This window comes from Marmota monax, unplaced genomic scaffold (assembly GCF_021218885.2).
Source record: "Marmota monax isolate L192 unplaced genomic scaffold, Marmota_monax_Labrador192_F-V1.1 WCK01_AAM20220418_F8-fsc00004, whole genome shotgun sequence".
Taxonomy (NCBI): Eukaryota; Metazoa; Chordata; class Mammalia; order Rodentia; family Sciuridae; genus Marmota; species Marmota monax.
The window spans coordinates 3,722,141-3,734,955 of record NW_026692881.1 but is presented as its reverse complement, the minus strand read 5'-3'; the positions used below and the strand labels follow the sequence as shown (position 1 = coordinate 3,734,955).

The 12,815-nt window shown below is 33.6% G+C and overlaps 1 protein-coding gene across 10 annotated transcripts in view; it reads right to left on the bottom strand.

Annotated features, from left to right (window-relative positions):
• Ccser2 (coiled-coil serine rich protein 2) overlaps positions 1 to 12,815 on the bottom strand; it is a 153,638-nt gene that overhangs the window by 84,212 nt on the left and 56,611 nt on the right. For all 10 annotated transcript variants that reach the window (XM_058581045.1, XM_058581042.1, XM_046450156.2 and 7 more), the window contains exon 4: positions 2,311 to 2,401. In XM_058581045.1, the coding sequence (XP_058437028.1) occupies positions 2,311 to 2,401 (91 nt within the window). The remainder of the gene's footprint in view (positions 1 to 2,310; positions 2,402 to 12,815) is intronic.

Sequence of the window (12,815 nt, the reverse complement as noted above, 5' to 3'; positions counted from 1 at the left end):
GTGGGGAAAAGGGTACACTTGTACATTGCTGGTGGGACTGCAGATTGGTGCAGCCAATTTGGAAAGCAGTATGGAGATTTCTTGGAAAGCTGGGAATGGAGCCACCATTTGACCCAGCTATTCCCCTTCTTGGTCTATTCCCTAAAGACCTAAAAAGAGCATGCTACAGGGACACTGCTACATCTATGTTCATAGCAGCACAATTCACAATAGCTAGACTGTGGAACCAACCTAGATGCCCTTCAATGGATGAATGGATAAAAAAAATGTGGCATTTATACACAATGGAGTATTACTCTGCATTAAAAAATGACAAAATCATAGAATTTACAGGGAAATGGATGGCATTAGAGCAGATTATGCTAAGTGAAGCTAGCCAATCCCTAAAAAACAAATGCCAAATGTCTTCTTTGATATAAGGAGAGTAACTAAGAACAGAGTAGGGTCGAAGAGCAGGAGAAGAAGATTAACATTAAACAGGGATGAGAGGTGGGAGGGAAAGGGAGAGAGAAAGGAAAATGCATGGAAATGGAAGGAGACCCTCAGAGTTATACAAAAGTACATACAAGAGGAAGTGAGGGGAAGGGGAAAAATAATATAAGGGGGACAAACGAATGTCAGTAGAGGGAGCAGAGAGAGAAGAGGGGAGGGGAGGGGAGGGGAGGGGAGGGGAGGGGAGGGGAGGGGAGGGGGGATAGTAGAGGATAGGAAAGGCAGCAGAATACAACAGACACTAGTATGGCAATATGTAAATCAATGGATGTGTAACTGATGTGATTCTGCAATCTGTATATGGGGTAAAAATGGGAGCTCATAACCCACTTGAATCAAATTGTGAAATATGATATATCAAGAACTATGTAATGTTTTGAACAGCCAAAAATAAAAAATTAAAAAAATAAAAAAAAAAAAAAAAAGGAACTAAAACCAATAATTAAATAAACATTAGAAGATCCTTTAAACTTCTACCAGTCCTGATGACATTACTATCCTCCCCAACCAAAGAGCTTAATGGGTGAGTATGGTTATCTCAGGTTCTGAGACATATAAAGAGCACAGTCATTTTCTTATAGTATTAAACCTAAATACTATTTTATCTTTGGTGCCTCCAGAAACTGCATATTTTAGATTCATGTTCAGCTTTCTTTAGTGTTTCTTTAGCATAAAAGAGCCAGTACTTATCTTCTCCTAGGGAAAATCTATAATCCAGGAAATAGAGTAATGTATAATATAATAAATATAAGTAAGAACTATAGTAATCTGTAATATAATAAATATATAACATAGTAAAGATAGTTCTAGGAGTTCCCTCCTATTTCTTGTAAGACCCCAATCAAGACCTCAAAGATTTTCAATTTCCTTTCTTCCATTTTATCTACAATGAGGTTAATTTGTATTTTGGCTAAAGATAAGGCAAACTCTAATACTGATTCCAGCCATATTTCTACTTTAGCTCAGAAAGAATATAAGGTTTCCAAAGAGAAGTTGCTATAATTCTGTCAAAGTAAAATGCATTATATATAATGTGATGTATTCCAAGGAGGTAAATCCTTCACTTCTCAAAAATCAGTCTTAAAAATTCACAGTAAATTCTTGGATCATCAAATCTCATTATTGTTTCCCCTGTGATTTTCAACACTTTATGTTTTTTTTTCTTATGTTATACAACATTTTTCCACTTGATCTTTCGGGTCACTAACTTGGATTTCAACAGCAGCATGATTTGTGTCAACTACTGACTGCTTTGGTGGGAAATCTTGTTTTATAGCTCCACACAGCATTGTGCTGCAAGTGAATTTCCCTATGTGTTCTCATTATTACCTTTTGGGGCTACTATAATCCTGGGAGTTCTGCTGCTTTCCCTGTTCTTCTTGGGTATTGGCTGTGATTTTTCTTTATTAGTACTGGAACTTGACTCTGACTGCAGGAGTGTCCCAAGTGACAAAAGAGGCACAGGAAGGTGCAATATTCTCCATCCTGAAGATAGAGTGCATAATGTCCTCCGCTCCTCACTCTTCTTAACAAAATTATACATCCAAAGTCCTCTGTCATGTGACTGCAGAGATTCTAACAACAATCCTAGTGTTGTTAGGCTAGCCATGGGACTTGATTTGGGCCAACTGAATGTGGTTAGAAGTAACTGAGTACTGGTTCTAAATCAAGACATAAAATACTCAGGTTTCTTCTTGTATTATTGCACTTCTACCACCAGTTAAGAAGTCTGAAAGCAATAAATATAAAATTAGCTATAGATAAGTACCTCAAGTATATATAATATGCCTTTGGAGGCTCAATATTGTCTCAACTTACCATTGTCAAGAGGTGCATCCTCAGGCAGATCCACATCAAGCATAAGATCATCATCCTCAAGGTCACATGATTCAAGATTATTAAGAATATCCTGTGAATAAAAGCAGTAAAAAACACTGTAACTTAGTTCAAAGGATGTGTATCACTATTATTTTTGAAAATATCATCATATGAATTTACCAATGTTTACATAGCAAAAACAAAATAGATTTTTAAAAAATTTAAAGTCGTCACATGCAGTGGTATATGCCTGTAATCCCAACAACTTGAGAGGCTGAGGCAGGAGAATCATAAATTTAAGACCAGCCTCAACAACTGGGCAAGTTCCTGTCTCAAAAATAAAATAAAAAAGAATAGACACTTCTCAGAAGATGATATACAATCACTCAACAAATTTATAAAAAAATGTTCATCATCGCTAGCAATTACAGAAATGCAAATCAAAACTATTCTCAGATTTCATCTCACTCCAGTCAGAATGGCAGCTATTATGAAGACAAACAACAATAAGTGTTGGCAAGGATGTGGAGAGAAAAGGTACACTCATACACTGCTGGTGGGACTGCAAATTGGTACAGCCAATATGGAAAGCAGTATGGAGATTTCTTGAAAAATTGGGAATGGAACCACCATTTGACCCAGCTAACCCTCTCCTCGGACTATACCCAAAGGACTTAAAAACTGCATACTATAGGGACACAGCCACATCAATGTTTACAGCAGCACAATTCACAATAGCTAAACTGTGGAACCAACCTAGATGCTCTTTAATAGATGAATGGATTAAAAAAATGTGGCATATATACAAAATGGAAAATTACTCAGCAATAAAAAAGAATAAAACCATGGCATTTGCAGGTAAATGGATGGAGTTAGAAAAGATAATGCTAAGTGAAGTTAGCCAATCCCAAAAAACCAAATGCCAAATGTTTTCTCTGATATAAGGAGGCTGATTCATAATGGGGTAGGGAGAGGGAGCATGGGAGGAATAGACGAACTCTAGATAGGGCAGGGGGTAGAAGGAGAAGGGAGGGGGCATGGGGTTAGAAATGATGGTGGAATGTGATGGACATTATTATCCAAAGTACATGTATGAAGACACGAATTGGTGTGAATACACTTTGTATACAACCAGAGATATAAAAAGTTGTGCTCTATATGTGTAATAAGAATTATAATGCATTCTGTTATCACATATAAATAAAAAAAGTTAATTAAAATTTTTTTTAAAAAAGAAAAAAAGAGAGATGGGGATGTAGCTCATTGGTAGAGTACCCCAAGGTTCAATCCCCAGTACTACTCAGTAAATATATGAATGAAAAAAATGAATGAATGAATGCATGAATGAGTGAATGAATGAATAAATAAATCAATTTTTAAAGGTTTTAAAAGCCCAAATTCAATGATGCTACAATTTGGATTTTGAATGGCCCCCAAAATCCCATGTGTTAAAGGCTTGGTTCCCAGGGGATGCTGTTTAAGAGGTGCTGGAACCTTTAAAAGGCTGAGCCTAGTAGGAGATCCTAGGTTCCTAAGGTTATGCCTTTTGAAGAGGATAGTAGGACCCTGACCCCTTCTTCTTTCTCTCTCTACTTTCCTGAATATGAGATGGGCAGTTTTGCTCTGGCATGCATTTGCACCACATGTGCTATCTTGTTACAAGCCTGACCTAAAAGGCCGAACAATCATGGACTGGAAACTACAAAACTGTAAGCCAAAATAAGTCTTTTCTCCTTATAAGTTGATTATCACAGGTATTTTGTTACAATAAGAGAAAGCTGAAAAACACAAGCTGGTTTATTTCATTAAACAATTTGTAACATCATTCCCTAGTCTTCCTCCTTCCTATAATTCTTCCCAATGGATTTTAATTTTCATTATACAAAACTTAACAGTGCTACTCATGTGCCAGATATTGTTCTAAGCACTTTATAAATATTAATTCCTTTATGTAATCTTCAAAATAACCCAATGAACTGGTGATTAATGTGATTCCTATATTATCTGTGATCAAACTAATACACAGGAGCCTTAAACACCTAGCCAAAATAGGACTGGTACACAGAAGTCTAACTCCTGTGTCCATACTTTTAACAAGTTCCTTAATTACATGAATGATAGAATTAGCAAAGAATCTCCCCCATTCACATTTACATTTGGTATGGGAGGTTGGTTTTATTATTTCTAACGATTAGAGACTTATGAAAAATAATGCAATAAGCCATTAATGAGATTAATATCCTCATTTCCTTTTTTATACCAAACCCACCTTTTGCTGACTACCATCAGCACCCACCGCCTCACTAGTTTAATTCAATCTGTTGTTTTCTATAAGATCAGACTACACAAAAAATGGTATAAGCAGAAGCAGTCCTACAGGGTTCTATTTGAAACTTTTTTTTTAATTTTTTATTGTTGGTTGTTCAAAACATTACAAATTTCTTGATATATCATATTTCACACTTTGATTCAAGTGGGTTATGAACTCCCATTTTTACCCCATATACAGATTGCAGAATTACATCAGTTACACATCCATTGATTTACATATTGCCATACTAGTGTCTGTTGTGTTCTGCTGCCTTTCCTATCCTCTACTATACCCCCCCTCCCCTCCCCTCCCCTCTTCTCTCTCTACCCCCTCTACTGTCATTCATTTCTCCCCCTTGTATTATTTTTCCCTTTCCCCTCACTTCCTCTTGTATGTACTTTTGAAACTTTACTACCAACTCTATTGAGACAAATAGTTTTGTTTCAATGTCTCTTGTTTGAAAGCCAAAAGAACTGAATAATCATCCTTAAAGGAAAACATTTCTTCAACTGAAGACACTAGATATTAATTGAAAAAAAAATTTAAGCATATAAATCAGCATATACAAACTTATTCATTTATGAAAACATGGCATGATATCCATTCAAAAAATTGGAAGGAACCAAAATATACATTAACTCTATTTTAAAATTATAAGGTTTTCTTCTTTTTTTTTGTTAGAGTACTTGTGGTTTTGTTTTTTTAATTTCTGCAACAAGCATTATGACATGTGTAATTTTACACACACATAAAATTTAAAAATCCTCTATATACATTTGACTATTTGTGAATGTATGTTTGAGTATGTATGGAAAAAGATGGTATTGGGTGTTCCAGGCCAGAACTGATAACTAAGGCCAGGACAAAGAATCAAAAGCAATAAACTCTGTCTCAGAGTAGGGATGGCTAAGTCACATAGCCAGCAAAAGCAGCACTCTGACCACTGCAAAAAAGGGGTCTAATTTTCAAATCTAACTCAAACTATACAATTTGTTTTGGTACATGGGTTTCTGTACTGTTCACTTTATAATTTTTTGTTTTTAAAAAATAACCTTAAAGAATAGGAATGAGCTTGTTTTAATGAATGTAAAAGTGAAAAAATAATTATGATACAACTTTGAGAAGTTAACAAGAAAACCTAGCAGAAAAGGAAGCAAAACACAGAATTTTAGGGAGAGAGGGAAAAACATCAGTATCAAGTGCTTATCAATAAATCATTATATATGGAAGATGTTCTATAAAATGAAAACAGTAGAGAAGAAGGAGACTTACATACACACAATATGACTACATCTTTAATGACAAAAGATACATTTAAATATCTGGAAAGTAATAAACCAAAGATTGGTATTATCTTCCCTTATGTCAGATAATGTGTTTACATTCTTCTGTAATACAATCAAAGTGATTTTATTAGTTTTATTTAATAGTAAAAATTCATGTTGGGGGCTGGGGTTGTGGCTCAGTGGTGTAGTACTCGCCTAGCATGAATGAGGCACTGGGTTTGATCCTCACCACCACATAAAAATGAAATAAAGATATTGTATCCACTACAACTAAAAAATAAAATTTTAAAAAATTCATGTCGGATAGTTTTCCTCCCTTGACAACAGCAGGAAAATTCAACTCATGCAACCCCATTGTGCAAGTGGGAACCCTCAACCTGGTCCACCCCTATCCACAATAAAAACCAGAGCCACCCATGCCCCTCCCTTCACACAAGCCATTCTAGATCAACTTGGGTGCTTGCCCTGTTCTTCCTAGAAACTGAGAAAAATAAATCTCTTCAGATACTCTCTTGACATCATGATTCAACACTAGTCTAGATATCAAATCAGTGTTAGAAAGAGTTGGGATTGATTCTGCTAATCAAACACAAAAAAAATCCTCTCGAAATTTTGACAAATAAAACACCAATATATAAAAAAAAATATTCTGGGATATTGGATATACCCAGGTAAACAAGACTGAAGACTTTTAAGTAGTGACAAATTGAGATTTATATTAAATTAATATAAATATAAATATAAATTTGAGATTTATATTTATATTAAAGAAATATCATTCTAGCTGCAGTGCAGAGAATGAATTTAAGTTGAACAGAAAAAAAATAGTTTTGTGGCCATTCTAGAATCCATGTGACATGATGATTTAATCAGTGCTGATAAGAATAAAAAATAAGAATCTGTTCTGAAACATACTAAGGAGTTAGAATCTATAGGACAAGAGTTACTGAGAAGTAAGCAAGAGTCATTGACAATTTCTTAGTTCCTGGCTTGAGAAACAGATACATGATGCATGTTAACTGAAATAAAGCTGAAAAAAGGAAGTCTAAATTAAATAAAGTTGAAAAAAATGAAATAAAACAAATAAATATACAATGATGGGAACTAAAAAATAATAAAAAAGGTCAGATCTGGTAGAAAAATGTTAACATACAGTTTTGGAACCCAATTATCAGCTGACAGCATGACAATGAAAACTGAAGTGTATATTCTCTGGCTTCTAGAGGCTCCCATCAGCCTCAATGGAATTAATCAACTGAGCATTTACTAGCAGAATTACCATAGAATTCCCTTGGTCTGAGAATGTATTTCTATTCAAATATAGTAAACTATGAGATGGTTCATCAGTGCTTCAGACATTTCTCCTACACTTTACTTTGCAGAAAGCCTATATGTTTTGGCAAATGAATGACACCACCACTAGTTTAATTATACCATAAAAGCAATTTTTAGGTACACTTTATTAATTTTAATTAATTATAGATCTATGTAAATACCAAGACAATTCGGATTACAGAACAGTTTCTTCACTCAAAAAGTCCCCCATAATAGTCAGTTATAGTTATACCCTCTTCTATAACCTCTATGAAACACTAATTAAAGAATGTCATATAAGGGGCTGGGGCTATGGCTCAGCAGTAGAGCACTTGCCTCGCACATATGAGGCACTGGGTTCTATCCTCAGCACCACAAAAAATAAATGAACAAAATAAAGGTATTGTGTCCACCTATAACTAAAAAAGAAAAAAAAAGATAAAAAGAATGTCATATAAACAGAATCATACAGTGTGCAACCTTATGCATAGCTTCTTTCACTCAGTATAATGACTTTAAGATGCATCTAAATTGTTTAAAATATCAACAATTGGTTCCTTTCTAAGTAGTATTCTACTTCATAGGATACATCAGTCTATGTATCCATTTACTCACTTAAGGACACTTTGATTCTTTCTCCATTTTTAGCTATTGTAAATCAAACTATTAGCTGTGCAACTGGCATACACTTGGAATCGCAGCCATTTGGGAGGTTGAGGCAAGAGGATTGCAAGTTCAAAGCTAGCCTCAGCAACTCAGCAAGACCATGTCTCAAAGTAAAATAAAAAATTAAATTAAAAACGGATGAATGAATGCACAAATGAATAAATAAATCTACTAAAAATATTTATGTACAAGTTTTTGTGTAAATCTAAGTTCTCTTTTCTCTAGGATAAATACTACTGGATAATATAATGAGTGTGTATTTACATCTTAAGAAACTTCCAGGCCATTTCTCAGAGTTGCTGTAACATTTTGCATGCCAGTCAGCAAAGAATGAGATATCCAGTTGCTCAACATCCTCACCAAAACTTAATATTTAATCTTTACTTTAGTTATTCTAATAATTGTTCAGATGTGTCTCAGTGTGGTCTGAATTTGCTAATGATGTTTGAGCAAATTTTGACACACTTATTTCTCATCCTTACATCCTTTTTAGTGAACTATCTGTTCAAACCTGTAGATACATTTTTATTTGTACTGTCTGTTTATATAGTGTTTACTTTTAAGAACCTTTTAAACATTCTGAATAAGTCTTTTGGTAGGTATATGATTCCCAAATATTTCCTCCCAGTTTGTAGTTTTTTTAAAATTTTCCTTGATGGTGTCTTTGGTAAAGCAAATGTTATTAATTTGATGACATCCAATTACCTTTTTAATAACTAGGCTTTTTGGTATAATATCTAATAACTTTCCATCTAACCTCCAGGTTATAAAGATTTTTTATGTTTTCTCCTAAGTACTCTAGTTTTATACTTCACAATTACATCTCAGATTCGTTTGGGGATAATCTTTGTATAACATGTAAAGCTCTAGTCAAGATTCTTTCTTTACTGTTTGTTTTAACATGTCAATAGTTCCAACATCACTTGTTGAAATGTTTCTCCACTGAATTGCTTTTGCAACTCAGGCAAAGATGAGCCAGCTATATTTGTATGATTCCCTTTCTTTTCTAGAGTCTCTAATATGTTCCAATGATTTGCCTGACCATCCCTTTGCCTATACTGCATGTCTTCATTTGCTATAGCTTTAAAATGAAGTAGGGTAATTCCTTCAACTTTGTTCCATTTTTTACAAAATGTTTATTCTAATTTGTTTGTCTTTTATATTTTAGAATTTGTCTATAAACACAAAATTAAAAATGCTGCTGGGATTTTGATGAGTAATGAATTAAATATATAAATTACATTAGGTTGGAATGATAGCATCACTACATGTTCCAATCCACAAACACCGCATGATCCATTTAGTTCTCCTTTAATTACTACCGTCAGCTCCTTATAGTCTTCAATATATCCTACATATGTTAAGATTTATACCTAAGTAATATTGAAGATATTATAAACAATATTATTTTATGAATCCAGTTTCTAACTAGTTATATAGAGAGAAATAAAAATTTTGTGTATTCACTTTGTATCTTGTGAAACTGCTCAACTCACTTATTAGTTATGGGAATATTCTTGTAGGTTCCACAGGATTTATTATGTAGATCATATTGTATCTGAAAATAAATATGCCTTTCATTTCTTTCTCTTGACTTACTGAATTGTTTTACAGGCATGTGCTACATAAGACATTTTGGTTCACACAAAGCCTATATGCAAATTGTGGTCCCATAAGATAGTATTGCCTGGTAACATTGTAGCCATCCTTATTTGTATAAACACACTCTATGTATGATGTCTACCCCAAAATAACAACAAAATCACCTAACAATGCACTTCTCAGGATATGTCCCCCTGATTAAGAAATACAAAACTATGTTAAAAGTGGAGTGAATATGTTTGCTTTGTTCCCAAATTTAGGAGGAAAAAGCATTTAACATTTCCACATCAAGTACAATAACAATTGTAGGGGGTTTGGAGATGTCCTTTAACAAGGTTGAGAAAGTTCTCTTCCACTGGTAGTTTGGGTTAAGCCAAAGATGTTATTTTGCCAATTATCTGTTGATAGAATGTGTTTTTTCCTACTGCTAATGTGGTGGGTTATACTAACTGATATTTAAATACTGAGCCAGTTTTATATTTCCAGGAAAAATATATGTGAAAACAGTCTTTCTAATTCACTTTGTTTTTATATATTCTTGATTTCAATGTGCAAAGATTAGGTTTAATGTTTACATTAATGAGGAATATTGGTCATTACTCCCCCCACACCAATCACCCATATAATATCTTTCTCTCGTTCAAGTATCAGGTAAATACTGGCTTTGTAAAGCAAGTTGAGAATATTTTTGCCTTTTCTATTTTCTGGGAAAGACTGTAGAATTGACATTATTTTTTCATTAACTATTAAATAGTGAAACCAGGTGAACAAGGAAAAAACTTTTTTCTGCAGTGCCATTTATTTAATGGTTATATGGCTATTTATCTATTTTTTTCTTGGTAAATTTTAATAGAATGGGTGTTTAAAGAATTGGTCTGTTCACATTAAGTCAAATGTACTTAGAGTTGCTCAAAATTCTCTTATTTTCAATATATGAGAGGTCTACAGAAATATCCTTCTCCTTCAATCTTGTAATCTGTGTTTCACTCTGCTTTCGTCAGTCTTGCTAAAGGTTTATTAATTTTACTGAACTTTTCAAATAAAAAGAATTATAACTTCTTATTGTTTTTATTAATTAAGTCTAAAATACATATCCTTAAATTTTTATGCTGTTTTAAATTAAACTTTTGGGATACAATCAATTATACTAACATGCATAAAGAGAATTTCAGAAGGAGGGAAGAATGAGAAAGGGTTAGAAAGAATACTTAAAGAAATAATAGTTCAAAACTCCCCAACCTTGAAAAAAAGGGAATGAATGTACACATTGAAAAAGCTCAAAAAAAATGATACTGATATAAAGACAGCAACGCCAAGACATTATTCAAATTGCCAAAGTGAAAACACTGAAAGGGAGAAGCAATGTATCATGTGCAAGGGATCCACAGTAACAGCTAAGTTGTCATCAGAAAAGTCCAGAAGGCAGTGCAACAGCATTTTTTTTTTAATTACGGAAAGAAAAAAACTGTCAACCAATGACAAAAGAATGCAGTTACATCATCTTACACCATACACAAAAACATAAAATGAATGTAAAAACTAAAACATGAAACTCTTAGAAGAAAATATAAGGGTAAATCTTCATGACCTTAGATTTGATAATTAATTCTCAGACATGAAATCAGGAGCATAAATAATAAAGTAGACTTTTTGAAAATTAAAAACTTTTGTGTACTTTTGTGTACTTTTTTTTAAGAAAAATCCTACAGACGGCAGAAGATATTTGCAAATAATATCACTTGATAGTCTAATATCCACAAAATATAAAGAACTCTCACAACTCAACAACAAAAATATGAACAATCCAACTTAAAAACAGACGAAGTACTTGAACAGACATTTCTCTGAAGAAGACATACAAATGAGCAAAAAGCACATGAAAATAATGCCTGACACTATTTTTAAACTGGGAAATAAAATTCAAGCCCACAACAAAATACCACTTAGCATCCAGTAAGATAACTAATTAAAAAGGTGGGGGGAACATTGTCCAGGATATGGGGAAATGTGAATGTTTATATATTGTGGGTAGAAATGGAAAGTGATTCAACTCTTGTGGAAAACACTTTGGCAACTCCTCAAAAAGTTGAACACAGAATTACAATATGTCTCAGCAGTCTTATTTCTAAATACATACTCCTGCTCCAATTTAAAATAAGATAGTCAAACAAATGAATATACATGCATGTTCCTAGCAACACTATTCACAATAGCTAAAAGGTAGAAACAACTCATATGCCCATAAAAAGTTTAGGTATGTACATATAATAGGATATTATTCAGCTTTAGACAGAACTGTTGACACATGCTACAATCTGGATAAATTTCAAAAACCTTATTATAAGCAAAATAAGCCAGATACAACAGATCACACATTGCATTATTCCACTTTTATTTTATATTTTTATAAAATATTCAAAATATGTAAATCCATAGGGGCAGAAAGCAGACTGGTGGTTTCCAAAAGCTTGGGGATGTGGGCAAGGGTCGTACTGGAGGAAGCAATTAATGAAGATGAGGTTTACTTTGTAGTGATGAAAATTTTATGGACTAGATAGGGATTATGGTTATACAATATTGGGGATGTATAAAATGCCACTATAATGTTCACTTTTATATGGGTGATTTTTATGTTATATAAATTTCATTCAAACATAAAAACTTAAACTTGTGAAAATTAATTAGTACTTATATTGTTGTGAAGGTATTGTAATTCTGCAATTTTACAGAATGATAATTTCATCAACCTTAATATTCCAAACAGTAGTCTGTATTAACACCTCACCAACAGGTTTTGGTTTTACAACGCTGGGTTGTAGATTATTTCCCAATCAGCTATAACATACTTTTCCATAGAACATTTTTAAGTAAAGGAAACCAACCACTTCATATGAAGCCTGTTTAAACATTTCAATTTTCATCCCAACTTTCATTTTAACCCCATCACCACATCACCTTCTGCATTTTTGCCATTATTATTTTGGGTGGGGAAGGTACTAGGGATTGAATCCAGGGGTGCTTAACCATTGAGCTACATCCCATCCCTTTTTTGATTTTGAGACAGGGTCTCACTAAGTTGCTTAAGGCCTTCCTAAATTGCTGAGTCTGGCTTTGAGCTTGTGATCCTCCTGCCTCAGATTACCAATTATCTGGAATTATAGGCTTGCGTCACCATCCCTGGTTCTACTATTCTTTCAGACTACTAGTTTCCCTAGTTAAACCTTCACCAACAGGTTTGATACCAAAGTATATGGAGCTCCTCTGTCATGGAGTCTCAGAAATGGCTATCTATATCCCATGACCATATTACCCACCCATGTACTTAA